Source organism: Oncorhynchus kisutch, linkage group LG18, assembly GCF_002021735.2.
Source record: "Oncorhynchus kisutch isolate 150728-3 linkage group LG18, Okis_V2, whole genome shotgun sequence".
Classification (NCBI taxonomy): Eukaryota; Metazoa; Chordata; class Actinopteri; order Salmoniformes; family Salmonidae; genus Oncorhynchus; species Oncorhynchus kisutch.
In genome coordinates, this window is record NC_034191.2 from 71,175,268 (window position 1) to 71,203,210 (window position 27,943).

Sequence of the window (27,943 nt, forward strand, 5' to 3'; positions counted from 1 at the left end):
ATCATTGCACTTCCTTCCTACCTCTATGGGGGAAATGTGTCAGTATAAGAAGAGTGATTTCACTTTTCTCTCGTCATATCACTGTAGCTTAGCGCCTCGACTCTATTTGGAACCATGGCATTTGTGAACACTCTCAAACAGTGGGATGAGGCAGTGGCCTGTTTCGAACGCGGGGATTCCGCAGCTGCCCTTGGAACATTTCTGGACATCCAGGAAAAGAACTCCAAAATCTTTTTCAACATTGGCTGCCTACATTTGATCAATAAGAACCTAGATGCAGCTGAAAAGGTATGTCAGTTTTAACCAAATTTCATCATTAATTAAAAGACAATTCTCTCTTTCCCTGTTTTTACCAAATCAATACATCTAAGGGTTAAAGTTACTATCACATTGTAATTCATTGTTATTTTACACTTCAAAAATGCAAGTCACAGAAAAAGGGGAAGTTTAGTTTGAGTACCCAATGCTTGTGGTACCATTTGATTGGAAGGAAGTCACTGAGTTTTTCTGAATATCACACAGGCTTTGGACAGATGTATCGGAAAGGATGAACACTTGGCTGTTGCATTCTTTCAAAGGGGGTTGACATTCTACAAAAAAGAAAGGCAAGACAAATCTATCATATTAGGGATGAGTGATTAGATGCATTATAATTGCTTAAAAATATAATCCCATTCTTTCGAATGGTTTGTTAAAGGGACATTTCACAATTGTTCATATCCATCATCAGGACCACCCCAACATCAGCATGTGAAAACAGTGAGTTTCTATGATTTTATAGAGGATAAGTGTTTCCGATGACTTCATCTGGAAACATTTGACATCATCTGGTGTGAAGTTAAATTGTGAAATGTCTCTTAAAATTGATAATCGTTTTGTACAATTAAACGTAGCATATTTATTCTACATTATTCAGCTGTATATGTGTTTTACCTATAGCCGGATAGTGAATTACTTGGATACCTCCTCACTTTGCCTGCAGGTTTGAGGAGTCTTTTGCTGATTTCCAACATGCCTTCAAGGAGTTGAGGGGGAACCAGCTGATCGACTACCAACCTCTTGGTCTGAGATACAAATTATATGCTTGTGAGGTGAGATATGATGAATGTCTTGCCTTTGTAACAATGATTGGATATCGAATATGTTACGTGTATTTTAGCAACCTATCAACAGCAACATATCCCCAAAAACATCACAGTATGTATACACAGCAAAAAAAGTGCATAGGTGGATGCTACAATGTAAAGCACTTTGAGACCTGGGCAGGAAGTGCTGTATAGCTGTAATTTTACATCAACAAATGTCTGAGTGGTATCACTCCCACAGGTACTGCACAACATGGCGCTGGCCCATGCTCAGCTGGGTCAGTGGGAGAAAGCCAAGGAGAACCTCCTGACTGCTCTGAATCTCAGGACTGAGGCCAAACTCAGCCACATCGACAGAGGTCTGGAGTGCATCCTGGTCAGTGGCCCTTCTCTCTCTCAAGCCTTTTTCACACTATCATGTCGACCTCAACCATACTGTGCTGGCTTAGTAATGTACTTTTTATTATTATTATTTTTTTGACATGGTTTGTTCCAGCAGCTATAGTGGATGAGTAACCAGGCCAGGCGGCTCATCTCAGTAGTGTGAGAAGTGTTTTAATGTGTATTTATTATGCATTTTCATGGCGTCTGACTGTTCAACAAAGTTGGAGATGTAAGTCCTCTGTTAATCCTTATAGAAGCAGAAGCTGTTTGAGCCAGTTAAGGTCCCGGCGAAAGTGCTGTTCAAGCCAAACAAGAACTATGTGGCTGAACTGGAGAAGAAGGACTACCTGGGCAAGGCTAAGGTATCCCTATCATCTCTCTCTAAACCAGCCAAAATGTTGCGACTTTTTAAATGTGTTTACAACATGCATGTCTAGTACCTACTTTGTTTGAGATGTGCAATTTAAATGAGTTGTGAATAGCCTTGGGTCTTTCTTTAGGATAGCTATTTGGCAAGTTATTAGTAAGTAGGCATGTCATAAAGTATTGTTTCATGTTGAACCAGTTTTATTCTCTATCCTCAGGTTGTTTCTTCCATCGTCTTCCAGGATGAGTTCTCTGGCTTTGCTCCGTTACAGCCACAGGTGAAGTGTCATATGATTTCATGTTTTAATAGTACCTTTAAAAACAGTCAACAATTAAAATAAGAAATTGATTGAGGAGGAATATTCAGTGTAATGTGATGTGCCATTTTTTTGACGGTAAGAGTAGGTTGAAGATATTCCTACCAGACCAAAAGCACCTGAAGTTCTGAGGTAAAGTTCATGTGATCTCAATGTTAATTGTAGGGGACACTGGGGGTGGTTTGACACTTAAAGTAACTGTCCAGTGTTTCCAGATTTCTATGAAATATGACCTATATTTAATTACAATATAAGTGAGAATTTTCCTTCCAATATCTGGTTTGGCCATACCCCAAAAACAGAATGGTTTGGGCTTATACTAGTCATTACAAATATTAATTCACACAAGTAGACCACTGATTGGCCAGCTTAGCCAGTGTGCCAACATGACATCATGTTCTATGAGGAAATAGCAAGCATTTTTAAAACTGTCTATTTGAGATACAAGTTTGAGGTGGGGTTTTTGTTCCTACAATTTATGCTTTGGCCACATACTAGCATAGAATGATTCAACAGCATTATTTGGGTATGAGTTAAAGTAGGATATCTCTGTCGCCCCCCACAGGGCTCTGGAGGGAGAGCCTCATACTGTCCTCTTTGAGTTTGTCCCTGAGACAAGTGATGAGTTAGCTGTGGTGCCTGGCAACATTGTCTTTGTGCTGAACAAAGGATCTGACAACTGGGCCTCTGTCATCTTCAATGAGCGAGTATGAGTACAAACATTACACTGAAAAATGCTTTATGCATGAAAAATGTGGATCTATTGTACTCATTATGCTCAAACATACTTGGTTGATTATGAGCATCTGTATTAAACAAATTATGTGTGTGCAGTGAATTAATTTAAACTTTACATTTTTAGAGGGGGCTTGTTCCTTATAATTTCCTGGAGCGTTTGGAAATAACCTTATCATCTAAGCAAGATCAGGTACATTTCTACTGTCAATATAGTGTTTATTCCTCATGACAAGATGGCATTGACTCTAACGTGTGTCAATGCTGAGCTATAACAAATTGGACATCTTTAAAGGTTGAATCCCCAAAATACTGGTAAATATAGTTTACCCCTCAATTGCTATGTTAATTTATTCCCCCTACATGGGTTGATTGCTTTCTTGTAGGATGGGACAGACAAGGATGACATCCCAGGGCCACCTAGACGAGAACCACCGAATAGACCTCAGAGAAATTCTGGTAAAGATATTTTATGTAAAAATGGAATGGAAGTTGTATAGTAAACATTTAAATTATTGGCAATGCAACATCACCTATTACAAATTACGTAACTTTTGGGGTATTATTGCAGCAGCTTCTGCTACTGAAAATCAGAGCATTGGGGACACAAAAACAGAGGTATGAGAATAATTGAAAATCAAGTTCAAGACATGTTTCACAGCATGCAATATCCAAAGCAATTGTTTATCAGTACTCTACGCTTATACATTTTAAATATCATTGTACGTTTATTTCATTCCCTAGTCTTGCCAGAGTGAAGAGTTTAGTGACCCTTCACTCTGTGTAGTGAAAGTGCACTTCACATACACCATAGCAATCTGCATGGTGCCTGGACTTCCCTACACAACAACTCTGGAGAAAATCGGTAACAAACTGGGCCTCCCTGCCACAGCAATCACCTTGAGGTATGGCACTGTTTAAACATTAGCGTCAATTTATTTCAACAATCATATCCATATCTCAAAACTAAGCTCAGCGTTTTTGTGTTTTTTCTCAAGCTATGCCCAAATAGATTCGGGTAAAAAAGTGATTGATGAGAACACAAGGATGGAAGATGTTTGGAGCTGTGTCCACAATGGTCGTTTAACACTGTGGTGTGATCTCAAAGAGGTAATATGGTCATGTACTGTATACAGTATTTGATGTCATAATAGTCTTTTGCTATGTGGATTTTTAATTTACAAATGTAATAGTCAACAAAACTTTGTTCTGACAGATGTCATCATGTGTGTACTAATGTCCCTTGTTTTATGTAATCTACACTACAGGGAGTGAGTGAGCAGCTACAAAGCCAGACTCACCTGATGGCGCTTCATTCCTATGAGTCTTCAACTCCAGAGGATCTTGAGTTCCATCAAGGAGATACCATCTTACTTCTCTCCAAAGGTGAGCGACCCGTTTCTCCCATGCGGGGCACCATTTCCACAATGCAGAAATTGGTTGTGTCAGTGTTTTATTCTGTTATATGATATCCTGGAAGAGATGGAAACCTGCTGTTGTCTTACAGAACACAGAATTAGGGTTACAGAAGCAATAGTACATTCCCATTTTCATTATTTTCTCATGTAGGCCCCCATTTCGACATTGGGAAAATAATTTGTGTCAAGAGAGTAACTGTATCTTCTCTAATAGCTGTAGAGGCGTACATTGACTTAATGGTTATTTGAACCCCCCCCCCCCCCCCCACACACACACACAAAACAACATTTTGGTATTTATTTAATTTGTTGTCTGTTGATATAGTCCCAAAATGTTTTGCATGTCAGCAGTCAAGTTTTGAAGATATAGTATTTTCAAGAAGCAAAGTGTCACTTGTCACATCACAATGATGCGTTTTTAATCCCTTGATGCAATTGGCATCATCATGATGATGTGGCAAGTTATATCTCGAAAACTTGACTGCTGACATGCAAAATATTGTTGGGACTGTAAAACAGTGAGAGAAAAAAATCATGAAACAGTTTTGGAGTGGATGTTTTTCCTTTCAAATAAAGAAGCAAAAGTCAATTCCCATTTTCATTACTTTCTTTTCAGTCAATGAAGACTGGTTTGAGGGACAGTGCAACGGAAAGATTGGCATATTTCCGGCATCCTTTGTGGAAGAAGTTCCTATGAAAGATTAATAATGTAAAAGGACTCCCAGGATAAGGAACAATGACTTCATAGAGATTGTGGGATTTGTTATTTCTACCTTGAGCATGAGGTCCGGGATTCTATCCGATCACGCTTTGGCGGCTATGCACCTTTTAAAGGCAATGTTCCCACATTCGTGGAAACTACATTTATGGTCCACACTGCATATGTTGGCTGACTCAGCTCAATATGGGATTGAATCCTGGCCTTTGTCTTCTAATCTGGAAACCACCAAACAAACATTAGCAAAGAAAAACAGTCAGATTTCAATATTTATGTTGAGGGGAAGGCATTTAGGTCCGAAACGTCATTACCTAAGCAAGGACTTTTCTTCATTGGGCTGATATTTATCAATTTATTTCATGTTATTGTTAAAGTGTGTTTTAAGTTTTAATAACCTTTTTGGCCAGCACAAATCAAGCATGCCCAGGTTTTCTACATATTTGAATAGAAATGCATTATTTTGTTTTACCTTCTTTTTACAGTTGAATTCACATACACTGAGTTTACATACACTTAGGTTGGAGTCATTAACTCGTTTTTCAACCACTCCACATATTTCTTGTTCACAAACTATAGTTTTAGCAATTGGGTTAGGACATCTACTTTGTGCATGACACAAGTAATTTTTTCCAACAATTGTTTACAGACAGATTATTTAACTTATAATTCACTGTATCACAATTCCAGTGGGTCAGAAGTGTACATACACTAAGTTGACTGTGCCTTTAAACAGCTTGGAAAATTCAAGAAAATGTCAAAGCTTTAAAAGCTTCTGATAGGCTAATTGACATCATTTGAGTCAATTGGAGGCGTACCTCTGGATGTATTTCAAGGCCTACCTTCAAACTCCATGCATCTTTCCTTGACATCATGGGAAAATCAAAAGAAATCAGCCAAGACCCCAGAAAAAAAATTGTAGACCTCCACAAGTCTGGTTCATCATTGGGAGAAATTTTCAAACACCTGAAGTTACGACGTTTAGCTGTACAAACAATAGTACGCAAGTATAAACACCATGGGATCACGCAGCCGTCATACCGCTCAGGAAGGAGATGCGTTCTGTCTCCTAGAGATGAACGTACTTTGGTTCGAAAAGTGCTAAATCAATTCCAGAACAACAGCAAAGGACCTTGTGAAGATGCTGGAGGAAACAGGTACAAAAGTATTTATATCCACAGTAAAACAAGTCCTATATCGACATAACCTGAAAGCCCGCCCAGCAAGGAAGAAGCCACTGCTCCAAAACCGCCATAAAAAAGCCAGACTATGGTTTGCAACTGCACATGGGGACAAAGATGGTACTTTTTGGAGAATTGTCCTCTGGTCTAATGAAACAAAAATAGAACTGTTTAGCCATAATGACCATCGTTATGTTTGGAGGAAAAAGGGGAAGGCTTGCAAGCCGAAGAACAACGTCCCAACCACGAAGCACGGGGGTGGCAGCATCATGTTGTGTGGGTGCTTTGCTGCAGGATGGCATCATGATTTTTACTAGGATTAAATGTCAGGAATTGTAAAAAACTGAGTTTAAATGTATTTGTCTAAGGTGTATTTAAACTTCTGACTTCAACTGTATGTGCTTGTATGTATCTGACACCACAAATGGTTCCCTCAGGAACAATCTGCTATACCTAAGTTATTTTTATGTAATTGTTAAACAAATTAAACATTGGGTATAGCATGGACACAGACTATTCTGAATTGCAGTTTCAGGACCTTTTGGTGTGTGTGTGTGTGTGTGTGTGTATATGAAAATAGCTTTCATAGCACATTTAATGTCTGCAAATATGACTGATCCAGCAGCCTATATTAAAGATTTTGAATGACAAAATCATACATAACTTTTTTCATATCTCAATTGTGATTTACAGTACATGGAGCAAACTGTTGGTGATTAAATAATAACAACAGCGATGAGTGCATTTAAGGAAAACTCCCCCCCAAAATAATGATTTGTTATCAGTTTCATGAATCCATTGTTGATATAGTCCCAAAATGTTTTGCCTGTCAGAAATCAAGTTTTCAAGATATTTAACTTTTAAAATACAGCCAGTATGAGACCTTAAACTTTTGGGTGGAATTTTCCTTTAAGTCCAAGTATATGGTCTCGCATTTTCAAAGTTTCATCTGTTACATTTGAACAGTTCTGGTTCTGTTCTTTTTGAAGACTCATATACAGTGCATTTGGAAAGTATTCAGACCTCTTTTGTAACATAACAAAACGTGGAAGAACTGTATAAACCTTTATATATGCACACTTCTTACAAAGAGATGTGGAAACACTTGAGTAAATGTGTGAGTTAAAGACATTTTCTGGTACTTCTGTTTACTTTTTAGCCAGTAATTCTGAAAGTAGCGCTCACGAGCTAAAAGTGTTCCCCAAAAATTGCATCCTACGTGCACCACGTCATTCTCGTTCACGTCTCTCTCGCACTCTGCTGTGTGTGCATGTTGCTAGCTGTCACTGAAATGGCGATGGGCTGTAAACAGTCGCTTTTAAAACTTGGTATTTCATGGCTAATTGAGGTAAGAGCATTATTCTGCTCATAGATTATGTATGAACTAAATCAAATCAAATGTATTTATATAGCCCTTCTCACATCAGCTGATATCTCAAAGTGCTGTACAGAAACCCAGCCTAAAACCCCAAACAGCAAGCAATGCAGGTGTAGAAGCACGGTGGCTAGGAAAAACTCCCTAGAAAGGCCGAAACCTAGAGGAACTAGGCTATGAGGGGTGGCCAGTTCTCTTCTGGCTGTGCCGGGTGGAGATTATAACAGAACATGGTCAAGATGTTCAAATGTTCAAAATAAATAACCATCATGGTCAAATAATAATAATCACAGTAGTTGTCGAGGGTGCAACAGGTCAGCACCTCAGGAGTAAATGTCAGTTGACTTTTCATAGCCAATCATTGAGTATCTCTACCGCTCCTGCTGTCTTTGGAGAGTTGAAAACAGCAGGTCTGGGACAGGTAGCACGTCCGGTGAACAGGTCAGGGTTCCATAGCTGCAGGCAGAACAGTTGAAACTGGAGCAGCCGCTACACATTGTCACATCCAGCCCAAAGCGGGAGGTTTAAAAAATACTTACTAGTCGCCAAAGCTCCGGATCATGTCTTTAGTTAAGCAATTAACATCCCATCATGCTTAGCCATGTATAAAAATGCCCAGTTCCCCATTAATTTGGCTACCATGGCTAGAAGAGTTTTCATTGACTTTGAAAGAGGGGTCCCAAAAGAGCATCAGTCACCAGATCTCAACCCAATTGAACATGCATGAGACAGCATTTTCCACCACCAAAACACCAAATTATGGAATTTCTCATGGAAGAATGGTGTCGCATCCATCCAATAGAGTTCCAGACAGTTGTAGAATCTATGCGGCTTATGTTGGTGTTTCCTTTATTTTGTCAGTTAGCTTAGTTATGCTATAATACTGGCCTTAAATGTCTCAGAAGATTGATTTCTTGAATTGGAATCTGTTGAGCTATGAGTCCAAGTCATCATGAAGTTTGTCATCGTTGCACCTTCGTGCCCAATAACGAACACACTCTTATCCTCAATGTTCTGTCCACATTTCAAAACAAACTGCCTACCAAACTGATAAACGGCTTGATCACCGTTTTTACACGGAGAACTGCTGTCATTGTGTTGTCTGTGTGACTGTAGCAAAGTTCTCCGTCCACATGAAGGGTTGAGGCGGCAATGTTCGGATACTCAGAGGAAAGATGTTCCAGAGGACAGACATTATCATGCTTTAAACCAGTATTAATTAAATACATTGCTAAAAGGTGTTGAAAATGGCCTATCTTGTTTTAATACATTTATAAAACTGTCACTAAAATAGTATTAATCGCTCACATTTCTTTTTGAAGTATATCAAACTGAAAGTTTCAGAGTCCTAAAAGAAGTTCAGACAATGGGACATAAGTCAGTGTGAAACATTACCAATAATGTGAGCATAGTTGACTTTGTACAGGATGATGTGACTCTGTCTGTCGGGGTACAGCTTTCTGGAGGAGGCACACGTCTCCTCTCAAACACGTACATCACAGGGAGTCTTCTGGACTGGCTGAGGCAAGCCCTCCCGTAGTGCATGATGCAGTCCGCTCCTACATGCTCCGCTGCAACTTCATCTACACAACAACTGGAAATATCTGGAGTATTGACAATAAGGTTATAGTGATAAATCTCTTCAGATTATTACAGGCCCAGTGCAGTCAACAACTAGATTTCTGTATTTTATATATATTTTCACACTGAGGTTGGAATAATTCTGCTAATAATAATTGTGAAAATTAATATAATGCCCTTTTTAGTGTAAGAGCTGTTTGACATTTCAGCCTGTTTTTTGTAGGATGGAGTTTTGTCCTGCCCGGTAACACAGTTAATAGTCCAATGACAAAGAGTCAAGACCACTCCTGGACAGTTGTAGCAAAATTCATGCTAAAAATGTTTTCTTTTGTTTGACAATTTAAAATGGTCAAAAAAATAGTCACAGTAGTGTACTGCATTGTTACTCAGAAATTATTTGATATCAAGATTTAAAAGGGCTTTGGACCTTTTTTTAAATGGTAAACTAATGCTTACAAATTCACTAGTCTCATTCAATAACAAATACGGAAATCATAATTGGCCTACACTCTCACAAACTGTTATTCAAGTGACAATTTGTGTAGCTAGCTTGTTAGCAACTGCTTTAAGGAATAACAATCCTTATACATTTTTGAACTGATGATCATTGATGAAGTGGGTGCACCTCAGCCACGCTCAAGGTACTAAACAATATAATAACCGCCATCGATAAAAGACAGTACTGTGCAGCCATCTTCATCGACTTGGCCAAGGTATTCGACTCTGTCAATCACCATATTCTTATCGGCAGACTCAGACTCAACAGCCTTGGTTTCTCAAATGACTGCCTCGCCTGGTTCACCAACTAATTCTCAGAGTTCAGTGTGTCAAATCGGAGGGCCTGTTGTCTGGACCTCTGGCAGTCTCTATGGGGGTACCACATCGTTCAATTCTCGGGCCGTTCAATTTCTCTGTATATATCAACGATGTCGCTCTTGCTGCGGGTGATTCCCTGATCCACCTCTACGCAGATGACACCATTCACCATTCGCAGATGACACTACATCTGGCCCTTCTTTGGGCACTGTGTTAACTAACCTCCAAATGAGCTTCAATACCATACACCACTCTTTCCGTGGCCTACAACTGCTCTTAAACGCTTGTAAAACTAAATGCATGCTTTTCAGCCATTCGCTGCTCGCACCGGCCCGCCCGACTAGCATCACTACTCTGGACGGTTCTGACTTAGAATATGTGGACAACTACAAATACCTAGGTGTCTGGCTAGGCTGTAAACTCTTCTTCTAGACTCATATTAAACATCTCCAATCCAAAATGAAATCTAGAATTGGCTTCCTATTTCGCAACAAAGCCTCCTTCACTCACGCCGCCAAACATATCTTCGTAAAACTGACAATCCTACCGATTGTCATTTACAAAATAGCTTCCAATACTCTGCATCCAGTTTGCTGCGTAGTCTATCACAGTGCCATCCATTCAGTAACCAAAGCCCCTTATACCACCCACCACTGCGACCTGTATACTCTAGTTGGCTGGCCCTCGCTACATATTCATCGCCAGACCCACTGGCACTAGGTCATCTATAAGTCTATGCTAGGTAAAGCTCCGCCTTATCTCAGCTCACTGGTCACGATAACACCCACCCATAGCACGCACTCCAGCAGGTATATCTCACTGGTCATCCCCAAAGCCAACGCCTACTTTTCCGCCTTTCCTTCCAGTTCTCTGCTGCCAATGACTGGAACGAATTGCAAAGATCGCTGGAGACTTAAATTTCCCTCACTAACTTTAAACATCAGCTATGTGAGCAGCTAACTGATCGCTGCAGCTGTAAATAGCCCACCCAATCTACCTACCTCATCCCCATGTTGTTTTTATTTAATTTTCTGCACACCAGTATTTCTACTTGCTCATCTATCACTCCAGTGTTTATTTGCTAAAATGTAATTACTTCGCTACTCTTGGCCTATTTATTACCTTACCACCTCACGCCATTTGCACACACTTTATATAGACTTTTCCCCCCCTATTGTGTTGACTGTACACTTGTTTATTCCATGTGTAACACTGTTGTTTATGTTGCACTGCTTTGCTTTATCTTGGCCAGGTCGCAGTTGTAAATAAGAACTTGTTCTCAACTAGCTTACCTGGTTAAATAAAGGTGAAATAAATGTTGTTTTTTAAGTGGCATGTCTCAATGATCTGATTGCTCACACTGGGAATCTAGAAGAGCTCTTTCTGTTGCTGCTGAATGCTTCAGTCATTGTAATATATATTAATAGAAAATAGTTGAAATAGTGTTTCATCCCAAGGACCCAGCACCACAATCAAATGTAGCAAGTTGATAATGAAGGCTCACTGTTCTATTCCTCGCCTATGATAAATACTGCTCCTACAGAACATGGAGTTTCTGCTGGGTATCTGCAATGTATCATGTCAATATAGACTACAGTACAGCTAGATATCTAGCTCGTAAATGACGACCCAACTTGATGTCAAATCAAATAATTTAGAGGTGACCCAGGCATAGATGGTATCGAAAGCAAGTTTCTCATCAAAACACGACCACCAGTATAAATAATTCAAACATGATAAATTGCATTATTTCTAACAGGGGAAGTTTACAAATGTAAACACGTGTACGACCACGGGAAATAACTTCTGGGTTGTTTCCTTCACAATAAAGGTATCCTATGCAAATGTTATTAGGGTCTAGTAAATATAAAAAACATTATGGTCAAATTATCCTATATTATAGCTTTGTTTAGTCATACATACAGTATGACTGTTTGTGTTTAGTAATTTGATAACCTGCAAAATCAGCAGTGTTTCCTACTTACAAAGCATGTAGAGGTCTGTCATTTTTTATCATAGGTACACTTCAACTGTGAGAGACGGAATCTAAAACAAAAATCCAGAAAATGACATTGTATGATTTTTAAGTAATTCATTTGCATTTTATTCCATGACATAAGTATTTGATCACCTACCAACCAGTAAGAATTCCGGCTCTCACAGACCTGTTAGTTTTTCTTTAAGAAGCCCTCCTGTTCTCCACTCTTTACCTGTATTAACTGCACCTGTTTGAACTCGTTACCTGTATAAAAGACACCTGTCCACACACTCAATCAAACAGACTCCAACCTCTCCACAATGGACAAGACCAGAGAGGGTGCAAGGACATCAGAGATAAAATTGTAGACCTGCACAAGGCTGGGCTACAGGACAATAGGCAAGCAGCTTGGTGAGAAGGCAACAACTGTTGGCGCAATTATTAGAAAATGGGAGAAGTTCAAGATGACGGTCAATCACCCTCAGTCTGGGGCTCCATGCAAGATCTCACCTTGTGGGGCATCAATGATCATGAGGAAGGTGAGGGATCAGCCCAGAACTACACGGCAGGACCTGGTTAATGACCTGAAAAGAGCTGGGACCACAGTCTCAAAGAAAACCATTAGTAACACACTATGCCGTCATGGATTAAAATCCTGCAGCGCACGCAAGTTCCCCCTGCTCAAGCCAGCGCATGTCCAGGCCCGTCTGAAGTTCCTCCAAACACTCGCCATGCAAAGGGGACAGGACGACTGCACCGTATTGAGGATGGATGGGGGCCATGTATCGCAAGATCTTGGCCAACAATCTCCTTCCCTCAGTAAGAGCATTGAAGATGGGTCGTGGCTGGGTCTTCCTGCATGACAACGACCCGAAACACACAGCCAGGGCAACTAAGGAGTGGCTCCGTAAGAAGCATCTCAAGGTCCTGGAGTGGCCTAGCCAGTCTCCAGACCTGAACCCAATAGAAAATCTTTGGAGAGAGCTGAAAGTCCGTATTGCCCAGCGACAGCCCTGAAGGATCTGGAGAAGGTCTGTATGGAGGAGTGGGCCAAAATCCCTGCTGCAATGTATGCAAACCTGGTCAAGAACTACAGGAAACGTATGATCTCTGTAATTGCAAACAAAGGTTTCTATACCAAATATTAAGTTCTGCTTTTCTGATGTATCAAATACTTATGTCATGCAATAAAATGCAAATTAATTACTTAAAAATCATGTGATTTTTCTGGATTTTTGTTTTAGATTCCGTCTCTCACAGTTGAAGTACCTATGATAAAAATTACAGACCTCTACATGCTTTGCACGTAGGAAACACTGCCGATTTTGCAAGTTATCAAATACTTGTTCTGCCCACTGTATGTGTTGCTTTCCTTTTATACAGTTTTACAATATCTACTATGGTCATAAAAAATTGTTCATTGGACTGATGGAATGTGTGTTCCAATGACTCACGAGTCCCTAGTGTCTACTACAGTTAAAATATACAGAGCTGCATCTTACTGGCTACATAACCGGAAATGCACTTTGGACAGCATGGCAATTACAGTATTTATCGCTGCATTTTTACAACATACTCCTCAAACACAACATACACAGGTTCCTTGCTTAACAGTGCATGTACAAACAAATACATATGTCAGGATTCTATCTTTACATGTCATTTATTGTGTAGGGTACACTATGAAAACACAACCAATTAAAAATCCTATAAAAAATGTTGGATAGTGGTTTACAAGTGCAGACTTTCGCATTTCATGGTTTGCTGGGTTCATCTTCTAAATCATAAGTCATTGGTCCTCAGAAATATCAATGTCAATCAACACCAAAGCATTTGATCTGTCTTCATGACATCAGTCAGTGGTTGTTTGTTCCTATAGCGATTGACTATTTATCAAACACAAAATGGTGGCAGTTCAAATGGGTTATTTTTGAGCTACAGTGGTCCAGATGACCAGCTCTTCCTGTACTCCCCGGAGTCACATCCAGATGCGATAGAATCCGAGAACCACAGTGAGACAAGTGAAGACTGAACCTGAAAGACATGAGGAGTCCGTCAGTCAGAACTTGTTTATGGACAAAAGTGACGTTTCGTTGACCAGAACCAGAGATACTAATTGTGTATCTATTTCATTCGATGAACATAATGTTATCCATCATTTATAGTATTTTTATTGAGCAAATAATCTTTACGTATTGGCCTCGAGGCATTCGTCAGAGATTTCCTCAGTCAGAAAAAGCTCTGACGAAGGCCTTGAGGCCAATGCAAAGCTTAATAAAGAGCAGTGATACTAGCAAGAGCAGTGTGCGGGTTTCCTCTTTTTTCTCATCTTATTCATCTTGCCATGCACCTGCAACAAAGATAGCTCAGATGTGCGAGTGCCTTTTAAATATTGAACAAATAAGACTAATGCATGGATACATGAATGACACTCTTCTTACCTGCAAGGTATTTGATAGTATCAAGTTTGTGAGCTTCCAACATGGTTTTCAATCCTGCCACTTCCGTGTCGATTTTCATATTGGACCGAGTCAAATGACAATTTTGCTCAGCATTCTACAGCAGACAGATTTGGCTATTATTCACAAACCACAGATAATATTCTCATCATAACAACTAAATAACAAATACAAGGTGAAAAGACATCATTGAGATGGGTGTTACACATGCAAGGTGAATGAAGTAACCCGGTAAGAGCTCTAAAGTAGAATGGTTTAATCATAATGTACAGTATACAGACCATTTCCATTATCTCGGTCCAACTTTCCATGAGTCTCTTCTCATGCTCTGATTTCTGAAAGTCAAATAGTCTATCAGAGTCGAAACTGTGCTGTCAAATTTGCATTAAATATTGATAAGAGCAAGATATACTGTACGTAATAAGAAAAGCATCACACCTTCATCCTATGAATACTACTGTAAAAAACATCACTGTAATACTAAGACATTTACCATTTCTTTCATGCTGCTTTTTTCCGAATTCATATCCAAGATATTGTCAAAGCGGACTTTATTCATCACATCCTGCGACAGAGAAAAAGGAGGCATTCCGTCATTCAAACACTCTCAATGGTTCTGAAGTGCTGTTAAAGGCTGCAATCCAAACTGATCATCGCTCTGTTTCACAAAGAGTCATACTTTGTAAAGTTTTCTATATCTATACACGGTGTACACGCAAAATCATCACAAACAGATGAAATGTTAGCAGCAACATGTGGGTGATCTGCAGACATTTTCACAGAAATTAAACCATAAGCTAAAAAATATATTATAATTTATTTGGTAAATAATTGCGGCATCACTGTGCCATCAGGGTTATAGTTTATTCGCCGTTAGTCAGCCCCTGCTCGTGATTTGTATTCGACACAGAAATTAAACCACCTTAAAACAACTTACAGCCAGTTGCACCTTCAGTTGCAGTAGCTCTACCTTGACTTTCTGTAAGAAAAGATGAATCAATTCATTGATCTACTTCAAATGCCTGACTTTAAGGAAATAACATGGCCCCCCAAACAATTCCATCCACTGTATCAGTCATGTGACCACAGAGGGAGCAATCCTATGTTTTCAGTTCAGATCAAGTGAAAGAAAAGATGCAAGGTGAAGAGACAACTTTAAACTATTGACATGCAACCAGTATGACCTGGGACACCACATGTGTGGACTCTCCATAGGATGTACTTGATGTCAGTGATTGGCCAGAGTCCACACACCGTCACTGTTCAAATGACAAGGAAGAACACTGACTCCCACTGGAAAATAAGTAACAAGGAATATATATAAGGTAATCCTAACCCTCATGTGTCACGTCACGGGACCCTCTTCCCACTGGGCACACACTGGTTGAATAAATGTTTCATCATCAATTTACTTAATTTATGTTGAACCAGCGTTGAATAGAAGTTGAAATGACATCTGTAAAGGAGTAGACATAAAAGGCTCCCTGATGTGATGATAGGATTAGAGCACAGGAGGTTGGTGGCACCTTAATTGGAGAGGACAGGCTCGTGGTAATGGCTGGAAGGGAGTCAGTGGAATGGTATCAAATACATGGTTCCAGGTATTTGATGCAATTCCATTTGCACCGTTCCGGCCATTATTACGAGCCCGTCCTCCCCTCAGCAGCCTCCTGTGGATTAGAGAACTCCTACAAATTAATACTCACCTCATTCTCTGCCAGCAAAGTAGAGAACTCACTCTTTTCAAGGATAATCATGTCCTTTTTCACCGATGCAATTTGGGAAAACACCCTCTGCAACATGATCTCCTGCAATTCATGGCCACAGCGAGTCAGTCTCATTATTTACTTACATGTATTATCAATATTTGACTAATATATATATATATATACACACACACACACGCAAAAGTATGTGGGACACCCCTTCAAATGAGTGGATTTGGCTATTTCAGCCACACCCGTTGCTGACAAGTGTATAAAATCGAGCACACACACACAGTCATGCAATTTCCATAGACAAACATTGGCAGTAGAATGGCCTTACTGAAGAGCTCACTGACTTTCAGCGTGGCACCGTCATAGGATGCGAACTTTCCAACAAGTCAGTTAATCAAATTTGCCCTGCTAGAGCTGCCTCGGTAAGTGCTGTTATTGTGAAGTGGAAACGTCTAGGAGCAACAACGGCTCAGCCGCAAAGTGGTAAGCCACACAAGCTCACAGAACGGAACCGGCGAGTGCTGAAGCGCATAACAGTCGTCTGTCCTTGGTTGCAACACTTACTACAGAGATCCAAACTGCCTCTGGAAACAACTGTTTGTCGGGAGTTGGGTTTCCATGGACAAGCAGCCACACACAAGCCTAAGATCAACATGCACAATGCCAAGCGTTGACTGGAGTGGTGTAAAGCGTTGCCGCCATTGGGACTGTGAAACAGTAGAAACACCTTCTCTGGAGTGATGAATCACGCTGCACCATCTGGCAGTCCCATGTAAGAATCTGGGTTTGGTGGATGCCAGGAGAACGCTACCTGCTCGAATGCAGAGTGCCAACTATAATGTTTGGTGGAGGTGGAATAATGGTCTGGGGCTGATTTTCATGGTATGGGCTAGGCCCCTTAGTTCCAGTGAAGTCAGATCTTAACACTACAGCATACAATGAGATTCTAGACAATTCTGTGCTTCCAACTTTGTAGCAACAGTTTGGGGAAGGCCTTTCCTGTTTCAGCATGACAATGCCCCTGTGCACAAAGCAAGATCCATACAGAAATGGTTTGTCGAGATTGGTGTGTAAGAACTTGACTGGCCTGCGCAGAGCCCTGACCTCCACCCCATCAAACACCTTTGGGATGAATTGGAACTCCGACTCCGAGCCAGGCCATATCACCCAACATCAGTGCCCGACCTCACTAATGCTCTTGTGGCTGAATGGAAGCAAGTCCCAGCAGCAATGTTCAACCATCTAGTGGAAAGCCTTCCCAAAAGAGTGGAGGCTGTTATAAATGAAATAAAATTGTATTTGTCACATGCGCTGAATACAACCTTACAGTTAAATGCTTACTCACAAGCCCTTACTCAACAATGCAGTTAAGAAAAATACCTAAAATAAATACATAAAGTAACAAATAATTAAAGAGCAGCAGTAAAATGTGGCGAAGCCACATAAAAGTAAAATAACAATAGCAATGCTATATATAGGGGGTACTGGTATAGAGTCAATGTGCGGGGGCACCAGTTGGTTAAGGTAATTGAGGCAATATATACACTACCGTTCAAAAGTTTGGGGTGACTAAGAAATGTCCTTGTTTTGTGTCCATTAAAATAACATGAAATTGATCAGAAATAGAGTGTAGACATTGTTATTGTTGTAAATGACTATTGTAGCTGGAAACGGCTGATTTTTAATGGAATATCTACAGTTGAAGTCGGAATTTTACATACACCTTAGCCAAATACTAGAATACTAGAATGCCAAAGATCTGCAAGGCTCTAATTGCTGCAAATGGAGGATTTATTGACGAAAGCAAAGTTTGAAGGACAATTATTATTTAAATTAAAAATCATTATCGATAACCTTGCCAACATCTTCACTATATTTTATATTCATTTTGCTACTCATTTCATGTATGTTTTCATGAAAAACAAGGACATTTCTAAGTGACCCCAAACTTTTGAACGGTAGTATAAATGTGGGTAGAGTTATTAAAGTGATGTATAGATAATAACAGAGTAGCAGCAGCATGAAGAGGGGGGGGGGGGGGGGGGCAATGCAAGCAGTCTGGGTAGCCATTTGATTAGATGTTCAGTAGTCTTATGGCTTGGGGGTAGAAGCTGTTTAGAAGCCTCTTAGACCTAGACTTGGCGCTCCAGTACCGCTTGCCATGCGGTAGCAGAGAAAACAATCTATGACTAAGGTGGCTGGAGTCTTAAACAGTTTTTGGGGCCTTCCTCTGACACCACCTGGTAAAGAGGTCCTGGATGGCAGGAAGCTTGGCCCCAGTGATGGACAGGGCCGTACGCACTACCCTCTGTAGTGCCTTGCAGTCGGAGGCCGAGCAGTTGCCATACCAGGCAGTGATGCAACCAGGATGCTCTCGATGGTGCAGCTGTAGAATCTTTTGAGGATCAAATTGGAGTGGGTCTAGGGTGTCAGGCAGGGTGGAGGTGATATGGTCCTTGACTAGTCTCTCAAAGCACTTCATGATGACGGAAGTGAGTGCTACGGGGCAGTCGTTTTTAGCTCAGTTACCTTAGCTTTCTTGGGAACAGGAACAATGGTGGCCCTCTTGAAGCATGTGGGAACAGCAGACTGGGATAAGGATTGATTGAATATGTCCGTAAACACACCAGCTAGCTGGTCTGCGCATGCTCTGAGGACACGGCTGGGGATGCCGTCTGGGCCTGCAACCTTGCGAGGGTTAACACGTTTAAATGTTTATTCACGTCGGCTGCAGTGAAGGAGAGTCCGCAGGTTTTGGTAGCGGGCCGTGTCAGTGGCACTGTATTGTCCTCAAAGCGAGCAAAGAAGTTATTTAGTCTGTCTGGGAGCAAGACATCCTGGTCATATCCCAATCCACGTGATCGAAGCAGTCTTGAAGCGTGGAATCAGATTGGTCGGACCAGCGTTGAACAGACCTGAGCGCGGGAGCTTCTTGTTTTAGTTTCTGTCTGTAGGCTGGAAGCACCAAAACGGAGTTGTGGTCAGCTTTTCCGAAAGGAGGGCGGGGGAGGGCCTTATTTTTTTTATCATACTTTTTTATCATACTGACTGATATATATATATATATTTTTTTTTTTAACCTTTATTTAACTAGGCAAGTCAGTTAAGAACAAATTCTTATTTTCAATGACGGCCTAGGAACAGTGGGTTAACTGCCTGTTCAGGGGCAGAACGACAGATTTGTACCTTGTCAGCTCGGGGGTTTGAACTTGCAACCTTCCGGTTACTAGTCCAACGCTCTAACCACTAGGCTACCCTGCCGCCCCATTATATGCGTCGCGGAAGTTAGAATAACAATGATCCAGGGTTTTACCAGCCCTGGTTGCGCAATCGATATTTGGCCGTAGTGGAGTTTGTAGTGTGACTGTTTGAGGTTGTGGACAGGTGTCTTTTATACTGATAACAAGTTCAAACAGGTGCCATTAATATAGGTAACGAGTGGAGGACAGAGGAGACTCTTAAAGAAGAAGTTACAGGTCTGTGAGAGACAGAAATCTTGCTTGTTTGTAGGTGACCAAATACTTATTTTCCACCATAATTTGCAAATAAATTCATTAAAAATCCTACAATGTGATTTTCTGGATTTTTTTTTTCATTTTGTCTGTCATAGTTGAAGTGTACCTATGATGAAAATTACAGGCCTCTCTCATCTTTTTAAGTGGTAGTACTTGCACAATTGGTGGCTGACTAAATACTTTTTTGCCCCACTGTATGCGGTTTCCAGTTTACATAGAGTCAAATAAAGTTTGTTCAGGGCCATCGATGTGTCTGCTTGGGGGGGGAATATACACGGCTGTGATTATATTCGAAGAGAATTCCCTTGGTAGATAATGCGGTCGACATTTGATTGTGAGGAATTCTAAGTCAGGTGAACAGAAGGACTTGAGTTCCTGTATGTTATTATGATCACACCACGTCTCGTTAATCATAAGGCATACCCCCCCGCCCCTCTTCTTACCAGAAAGATGCTTGTTTCTGTCGGTGCGATGCGTGAAGAAACCAGCTGTCTGCACCGACTCTGATAGCGTCTCTCGAGTAAGCCATGTTTCCGTGAAGCAAAGAACGTTACAGTCGCTTATGTCTCTCTGGAATGCTACCCTTGCTCGGATTTCATTTCTATCTCAAGGCCATCAGACTGTTAAACAGCCACCACTAACATTGAGTGGCTGCTGCCAACATACTGACTCAACTCCAGCCACTTTAATAATGGAAATTGATGTAAAAAAATGTATCACTAGCCACTTTAAACTATGCCACTTTTATCTTTACATACCCTACATTTCTCATATGTATATACTGTACTCGATACCATCTACTGCATCTTGCCTATGCCGTTCTGTACCATCACTCATTCATATTTCTTTATGTACATATTCTTTATACACACAAGTGTAAAGGGATAAGGTAGTAGTTGTGGAATTGTTAGGTTATTAGGTTGTTAGGTTATTACTGCATTGTCGGAACTAGAAGCACAAGCATTTCGCTACACTCGCATTAACATCTGCTAACCATGTGTATGTGACAAATAAAATTGTTTGATTTGGATCTGAGGACCCATGTCATATCTTTTCAGTCTCTTTTCAGTTTGAGGGGGAATAGGTTTATAGCAGCAAAGGGGGAACCAACTCCATATTAATGCCCATGACTTTGGAATGAGATGTTCAACGAGCAGGTGTCCCACATACCTTTGGTCATATACTGTATGTTGATATGAAAAAGTCCAGCCTCACCTGCTGCACTTTGGTTACCATGTCATTATAGATTAGATCCATGTTGGAGTGTGTTGTCCTGACCATCATCCTGACAATTACCTCAGCTTGCTGAGTGGTGAAGCCTGTTGATGAAAACAAAACACTAACTGGGTTCAAACCAACCACTGAATTAAATGTATGGGCGTTACTTCAAATTACACAAATAAAAAACATTTTCTAACCATTGTCTTCGAGGAGTCGAACCAATGCATGGGTATCAAAATACAGCCGTCGGTTTCCAGACTTTGTCATATCTGTTTTCAATTCATACTGAAGTATAGAGGTGCTCAGCTCTGATATCCACATAAAAGGAAAAGTTAGATGTAGCGTACAGATCATTACATGACAAATTATTTATTTATAACCACCATAGGATCCTGCATCAAATTAAGAAAATGTTATGCAAATGTACAGCACTCAGAGGGAGATATGAAGAGATACATTTCATGCATTTAATGTATTGTAGTGGCATATCTGTCCTGGTGTTGAATGCATTAACACTGGGCCTTTTTCTTTTTTAAATCTGCTCCGAAATATTCATCCAACCTCACGAGGTCACTCAAACCCCGGTTGCAATCGATTTCTACTAGTCACCACAGCCACAAAGTGCTATATTGTAAAAATTAAAACAAAAATATGCTTTTGGTCTTAATTTAAGGTTATGGTTAGATGTAGGGTTAAATATAGGGTTAGGTTTAAATCACACTTTAAGATAGGAAATTGCAGAAATGGGCGTGGTTTATGACGCTGTGGTAACTAGTGACGACCGTTGCAATCTGAACCCGAGCTGGCAAATTTATTTTTGATAGTGTCGTTTGTTGTCTTCTTTGCTCAGACAGTGTACATACATACCTCTGACAAATAAAAAGCTCCGTTTAAAAACCTTAGTTGCGCTCACTCCCGTAAATAGTCTCATTCTCCATGTTCGTTTGTCAAGGTTGCAAGAGCCCGAATCGGTGTTACATTGTTTACAGCGCGAATGGATGCTGCTCGTCAAAATTGTGTTCAGAGAGGAACTGTTAGGTTGGAGCGCAACTGTAGTGAAACTTGCTCTGTCCCCGCGTGTCCTCTTTTCTTGCTTACTATACCAATAGTCCGAGTTTAAAGTAGATTTATTCAATCGCGAGTGAAATGCAATTCTTTGTTTCAATGACATTGTCAAACCTTTAGTTCACTTTCACTGTACTTTCCTGATCTGGTTCCCATAAATACGTCACCACGTTGACCCTACGTTGACATAACTAGGAGGGTTTTGTTTTAAAGCAACAGTTTACTATATTTTCTTACTACGCTAATCTAGTCCTGATGCGCTTGTCAATCTTTACTCTATTTGTTCAAATTGATATAAAAAATATGCATTGTTTATTCTTGCATATGGATGTTACACATTCTTATTTTACTGTATCAAAAGCATCCTTTTGGGGTGCGGGACTGACAAGGATGAGCAGTGCCTTATGCATGATTTCTAAAGCACCTACAGGCCTAATATTGGGTTTATGAATGCTCTTTAAGCCTTAAAAGTGATGTTTATGTATACATGTATGGATTTACAAACCTTTTTTGGTGTGGGGGAGACAGTTGGAACATGGATTGTGTTAAAGTGAGAGGGTTTCAGCTTGGAACCTGAAACAAGCTGTATGTATATCTTCTCTGATTGCAACAACAAAAAAGTAGCCAGCCCAGTAAAACTTAGCCCCTTATTCTAATACATTGCCACACATAAGTTGTAGGTTGGTTGTTTGACCAACATGATGCTTAAGATTGGCACAGGTATGTAACAGAAACTACTATTAAATACCAGTAAACAATTCACTTCTCCAACTCCCTCCCTCTCTCTCTCCCTCCCTCCTTGAGATTATGCCATACATACACATTTCTCCAACCTTTTCCCCCACCTTCAGAGGCTGGGCTACCGTGTATCTCAAACACAAATTCTGAACTGTGACTTTAAATAAATGATCTAATTTGAATGTATGCTGTCATGTCTGTGATTTCTCCCTGAGCTCCATTAGCACACTTAGGCCAGTAGTAATGCCTGGAACATGATAGTTAATTAGTTGTCCTCGACACAATGTTCCGGTAATTTAGCATATTTGAGAGGACTATGTCAGCAATCATTGGTTCAGCAGCTATTCATCTCCCTCTCAGATGTGTGAAAATAATGTAGCTTAGTGGCCAGGCTACTTTATGTGAGTACCATCATTTATTTTTGGGGCATCAGGAGGTGCAATTTCTCCGCAATTTGCGATAACCAAAGGCTGAACATTTTTTAAATAACAACTACACGCTGAGGTCATTATTAGTTACTTAATGTAACTCTGATAAGAATCAGAATCTCCTAACTAACTTGAAGCCCGACACCAGGTTAGACAGATTGCAACAAATTATGACGCAGTTTCATTGATCCAAATCATGATACGGGTGGTTATTAATAAGGCCTTGGAGCTCAGCCTGGAAGATTATCATGTATTACAGCTATGGCTAATGATCTTATTGCTACAGATCTATTTTTGGATAAGCCTAAGGACCTTGTATAGGGGGCTAGTCTAGTCAGGTAGGTAGAGCGGGACTGGACATTTCACAGGCTGTGGATGGGAGAGTGGCAGGTGTGCAGCAAAGGTAAACCTACTACCGCACTGTGCATTTCTGGCACTCTGTAACTCTTCAATTACACACACACACGTTCTGCTTTAGGTGAATTCGTCAGAGGTGAAAATTGCATTCTCGTACTGTTTAAATGCAAAGACTGAACATGGTAAATTATTTACTGTAATGTTCCAAATAAACAATGAGCATATGCTAAACAAACAAATGTGTATTGTGTTAGTATTTTGTGTTTGTCTGTATCCATATAACAAGGTATTAATGCAATCCCTGTATCACATAACATCCTGAGGTCAATATAATGAGTTCCAAATACACTTTAGATTTTCCATCCTTAGGGTATAGGACAGGTATTCCCAAACTTACCCAGCAAAGCACCGAACAACAGACAGGGACGTTGGACCATCGAAGAGGTGCAAATATGATAAGAACTACATTGATTTGGGGTTCACTTATATTGGGAGTAGTGCCTTTCCTCAGCCACAATGTATTATATGTGCAAAAGTACTCACAACTCGATGAAACCTTCACTCTTGTGCAATTAAGATGACTTTTGAATATAAGATAATGTAATATAATTGCAACAGATACCATTAATAAGAATGCGCTAGAAGCATCTTATATGGTGAGCTACCGAGTGGCTAGGACAGGCAAGCCCCATACTATTGTGGGGGACTTCATTCTTCCTGCTGCCGCGGATATTGCTGGAACAATGCTGGGGGAAAAGGCCCCAAAAACTATACAGACAATGTCTTCATCAAACAACACTGTTTCACGACGCATCAGTGACATGGCAGGAGATGTTTAGAAACAATTACTTCTTCGCATACAAGCCAGTGAATTCTATGCGTTACAGCTGGATGAGTCAACAGAGGTGGCAGGCACAGCTCCTGGTATGTTTGTTACATTTATGGGGGATCAATTAAGGAAGACATCCTCTTCTGGAAACCAGGACAACAGGAGAGGATATTTTTAAAGCACTGGACAGCTTAGTGACATCAAATGGACTTTGGTGGTCAAGATGTGTTGGTATCTGTACTGATGGCGCAAAAGCCATGACAGGGAGACATAGTGGAGTGGTAACGCGCGTGCAAGCAGTTGCTCCCGATGCCTCTTGGGTACACTGCAGCATCCACCGAGAGGCTCTTGCTGCCAAGGGAATGCCTGACAGCTTGAAAGACATTTTGAACACTACAGTGAAAAGGGTTAACTTTGTTAAAACAAGGCCCCTGAACTCTTGTGTATTAACTGTGCTATGCAATGCTATGGGCAGCGACCATATAACGCTTTTACAACATACAGAAATACACTGGTTTTCAAGGGGCAAAGTATTGACACATTTATTTTAAATTGAGAGACGAGCTTAAAGTTTTCTTTACTGACCATAATTTTTACTTGCCGGACCGCTTGCATGATGATGAGTTTCTCACGCGGCTGGCCTATCTGGGTGATGTTTTTTCTCGCCTAAATGATCTGAATCTAGGATTACAGCAACTATATTCAATGTGCGGGACAAAATTGAGGCTATGATTAAGAAGTTGAAGATCTTCTCTTTCTGCATTAACAAGGACAACACACAGGTCTTCCATCATTGTATGATTTTTTGTGCGCATTTGAACTCAAGCTTACAGACAATGTCAAATGTGATATAGCGAAGCACCTGAGTGAGTTGGGTGCGCAATTACGCAGGTGCTTTTCCGAAACAGATGACACAAACAACTGGATTCGTTATCCCTTTCATGCCTCCAGTCTATTTACCGATATCTGAACAAGAGAGCCTCATTGAAATTGCAACAAGAGGTTCTGTGAAAATGTAATTTAATCAGAAGCCACTGCCAGATTTTTAGATTGGGCTGCGCTCAGTGTATCCTGCCTTGGCAAATCGTACTGTTATGCCACCGATGCCCTTTGCAATCACGTACCTATGTGAGAGTGGATTCTCGGCCCTCACTAGCTTGAAAACTAAATACAGGCACAGACTGTGTGGAAAATTATTTAAGACTGAGACTCTCTCCAATACAACCCAACATTGCAGAGTTATGTGCATCCTTTCAAGCACACCCTTCTCATGAACCTGTGGTGAGTTATTCACAATTTTCAATTACCAAATAAGGTTTTATATGCAAGATGGTTAAGTAAAGAGCAAAAATATATATAAAAAATATATATATATAATATATTATTTGTGCGCTGGTCCAAAAAGAGCTCTTTGTCACTTCCTACGAGCCGGATTGTGACAAAAACTCACACTCATTCTTATGTTTAATAAATGTATTGTATAGTGTGTGTGGGGCAGGCTTACAATGATGGTAAAAAACAACATTTGAGAGTGCACTGACCCTGGTGCTAGAGGGGGTACGCAGCTGGAGGTTGAATGTTTGAAGGGGTACGGGAAAATAAAGAGTTTGGGAACCACTGTTATAGGACATATTACCTTTATCACAATAACTTAACATACAGTATTGCTTGGCTAAACTACAATCTTAATCCAGAAAGGTCTTAGCAACCTAAGGAAAGTGCCTAATAATTATCACAACTAATAGAATGAAATAAACATTCTGCAATAATGTTATCATTTGATCTATTTTAAAAAGAAAGGTATCTTGGTTGCTGACCCTCCCAAGCACCATTTTCCTACAAAGTGGCTCTTAGTAGACCAGGTAATGCACTGAAGCTGCTGTTATAGACTAGGTAATGCATTAAATCTGCTGTTATAGAACTAGTAATGCGCTGAACTATAAGAAACATATTTTCAGCGAGTGCTTTTTGACCCACAGGGTGAAAGCAGGTTGTTATGTGTTGGTCATTTGTTTGTAAGTGTCTGACATCTTTACACAAGATGTAAAATAGGACATCCGGCATGGCCCCGGAACTACACACTGATATCCACGCATATATTCTTTAAGTATTTATATATCATGTCATCATTCAAATTGTCAAGATATTGGTAATGATAACGATAAGGGTCATAGTTTAGGAGAATAGATTTCTGCATATTCATGTATGTATGAAGAAATGAAATACTGAATATAAACAGTAAATAGTTGGCTACACAGACTTATGATTTATTTCATATGGGCACAACAGACAAAACTCTTAAACATTTATATTATATGCATTCGTTTTTTCTAAATATTCATTTTCCAGAAGTATAGCCTATCATCACCATTTACTCAGCAGATAAGTAGACTGATCCCTTTGTGTGAAGAGTTAAGGACAGAGTTATTTATAGAAAAAACAATCACTCAACAGTAGACAATACAACCTGATGTTTTGATATTTTATACCAGATAATCCCTTGAGATAAATGAGTTATATATATGATCCTATCAGCCATCTCTCCTTTATGAGTGAGTCGATAAGAGCCTTCCACTCTTCCAGGTTCTTTGAGCTGGTAGTGCCATCGTCACCCACTTTGTTGTTGATGAGTGGAATGAGGGCTGCTGGTCGAGAGCTGCCGACCCCGTCACAGCAGGCGTGCGCAAACCTCACCCGCCCTTCAGTCTGCAGGTCACCCTTTCACTCACTCCCCAGCCAGACACCTCATTCAACACTTTGCACCCTTTCCCAATCCACCTACTTTGCACACTTTCCCCTTTCCCAATCCACCTAATAACAAGTGTGTAGAAAGGTGTAGAAAACTTAAATGAGGTGTAGGAGGATACTGGTCCTTAGCAATAGCAGTGATAATCCAGAGATTGACCCCTTTCTCCTCATCACTCAGCCACATAATGCCAGTGTGTGCTGGTGTGCTTTCTGGAATAAGAGCAAGCGTATATCGTGGTAGACTTGGCAATAGAGGATAAAATGAGTTTCATTCTTTATTTCTCCAAGGTCACAATAGTTACATAGTCTTTCCTCTTCCATTTCACCACATACCGACCTGTTGTTACATCTGCTCCTGCCACGCCCTCTACTTCTCATCCTGTCTCCCTAACCTGCCGCCACTCCCCCAGTGCTCTCTCCCTCTCCCGCTCTCTCTCTGTGTGTGTGTGATTGTGTGGGTGGAGACAGGTGTGCTGGAGGCAGAGCAGATCTCCACCACCTGCAACCTTTTCCATAATCAATACCTCTACAAATACTCAGCCCTGCCACTTTCACACTGCCAGATCGTAACCTCTGCTCAGTCAGTCTGCATTTTTTGCAGTTTGTTCCTGCTTAGATCCTGTTTCGTGTTATGCCTGGTTTCCATTGCCTGATGCTGTTTTCCTCCCCGCTACAGTTCTGCCCGCTCTGACTCTGGCCTCTGTATCCAGTCCCACGTCTCATCAGTCCTGCTACTCTGTCCTGGACCCCCCACTCCACTGCGTCCTTGGATTCCTCTCCGGACCTGCTTACTCAGTCCCAACTCCCCTGGCTCCAGCCTCAGCCTCTGCAACGGGCTTCCTGCAACCCGCCCGAGCTTCTCCTGGCCTGCACCCCATCTTCCCCATGTTTCAATAAATACCTTGGTTACCTCA

The 27,943-nt window shown here is 40.7% G+C and overlaps 2 protein-coding genes across 6 annotated transcripts; one reads left to right on the forward strand and one right to left on the reverse strand.

Annotated features, from left to right (window-relative positions):
- The first annotated feature begins 60 nt into the window (after nucleotides 1-60).
- Nucleotides 61-27,943, forward strand: LOC109909849 (neutrophil cytosol factor 2-like). Of its 4 annotated transcripts, none has more exons than XM_031796709.1 (15): nucleotides 61-288; nucleotides 523-605; nucleotides 983-1,091; nucleotides 1,327-1,461; nucleotides 1,724-1,831; nucleotides 2,054-2,113; nucleotides 2,241-2,284; nucleotides 2,718-2,859; nucleotides 3,015-3,080; nucleotides 3,274-3,346; nucleotides 3,462-3,505; nucleotides 3,632-3,792; nucleotides 3,886-3,997; nucleotides 4,156-4,273; nucleotides 27,706-27,943. In XM_031796709.1, exons 1-15 carry the CDS (start codon nucleotides 115-117, stop codon nucleotides 27,924-27,926), a joined length of 1,650 nt encoding a protein of 549 aa, XP_031652569.1. In that variant the 5' UTR covers nucleotides 61-114; the 3' UTR covers nucleotides 27,927-27,943. The 4 variants fall into 4 exon arrangements, with proteins under 4 accessions (XP_031652569.1, XP_031652567.1, XP_020364497.1 ...); XM_031796707.1 differs by having other exon boundaries at nucleotides 62-288; nucleotides 3,459-3,505; XM_020508908.2 differs by lacking the exon at nucleotides 27,706-27,943 and adding an exon at nucleotides 4,922-6,859 and having other exon boundaries at nucleotides 64-288.
- On the reverse strand, nucleotides 13,488-22,108 carry mcur1 (mitochondrial calcium uniporter regulator 1). Of its 2 annotated transcripts, XM_020508919.2 has the most exons (9): nucleotides 21,732-22,108; nucleotides 21,062-21,172; nucleotides 20,859-20,962; nucleotides 16,117-16,218; nucleotides 15,348-15,389; nucleotides 14,904-14,975; nucleotides 14,692-14,745; nucleotides 14,393-14,507; nucleotides 13,596-13,985 (listed from the first exon to the last, which is right to left on the reverse strand). In XM_020508919.2, exons 1-9 carry the CDS (start codon nucleotides 22,033-22,035, stop codon nucleotides 13,930-13,932), a joined length of 960 nt encoding a protein of 319 aa, XP_020364508.1. In that variant the 5' UTR covers nucleotides 22,036-22,108; the 3' UTR covers nucleotides 13,596-13,929. The 2 variants fall into 2 exon arrangements, with proteins under 2 accessions (XP_020364509.1, XP_020364508.1); XM_020508920.2 differs by lacking the exon at nucleotides 14,692-14,745 and having other exon boundaries at nucleotides 13,488-13,985; nucleotides 21,732-22,106.

Excerpts from the sequence above, each read along its gene's own strand:
- LOC109909849 (XM_031796707.1), top strand. The coding sequence starts at position 115 with ATGGCATTTGTGAACACTCTCAAACAGTGGGATGAGGCAGTGGCCTGT. Across the intron at positions 2,285-2,717 it reads AAAGCACCTGAAGTTCTGAG|GGCTCTGGAGGGAGAGCCTC; the intron begins GTAAAGTTCATG and ends CGCCCCCCACAG. Across the intron at positions 3,793-3,885 it reads GCCACAGCAATCACCTTGAG|CTATGCCCAAATAGATTCGG; the intron begins GTATGGCACTGT and ends TTTTTTCTCAAG.
- mcur1 (XM_020508919.2), bottom strand. The coding sequence starts at position 22,035 with ATGTCATTGAAACAAAGAATTGCATTTCACTCGCGATTGAATAAATCT. Across the intron at positions 14,976-15,347 it reads AACTGAAGGTGCAACTGGCT|GATGTGATGAATAAAGTCCG; the intron begins GTAAGTTGTTTT and ends TCTCTGTCGCAG. Across the intron at positions 14,508-14,691 it reads GGACCGAGATAATGGAAATG|AATGCTGAGCAAAATTGTCA; the intron begins GTCTGTATACTG and ends TGTCTGCTGTAG.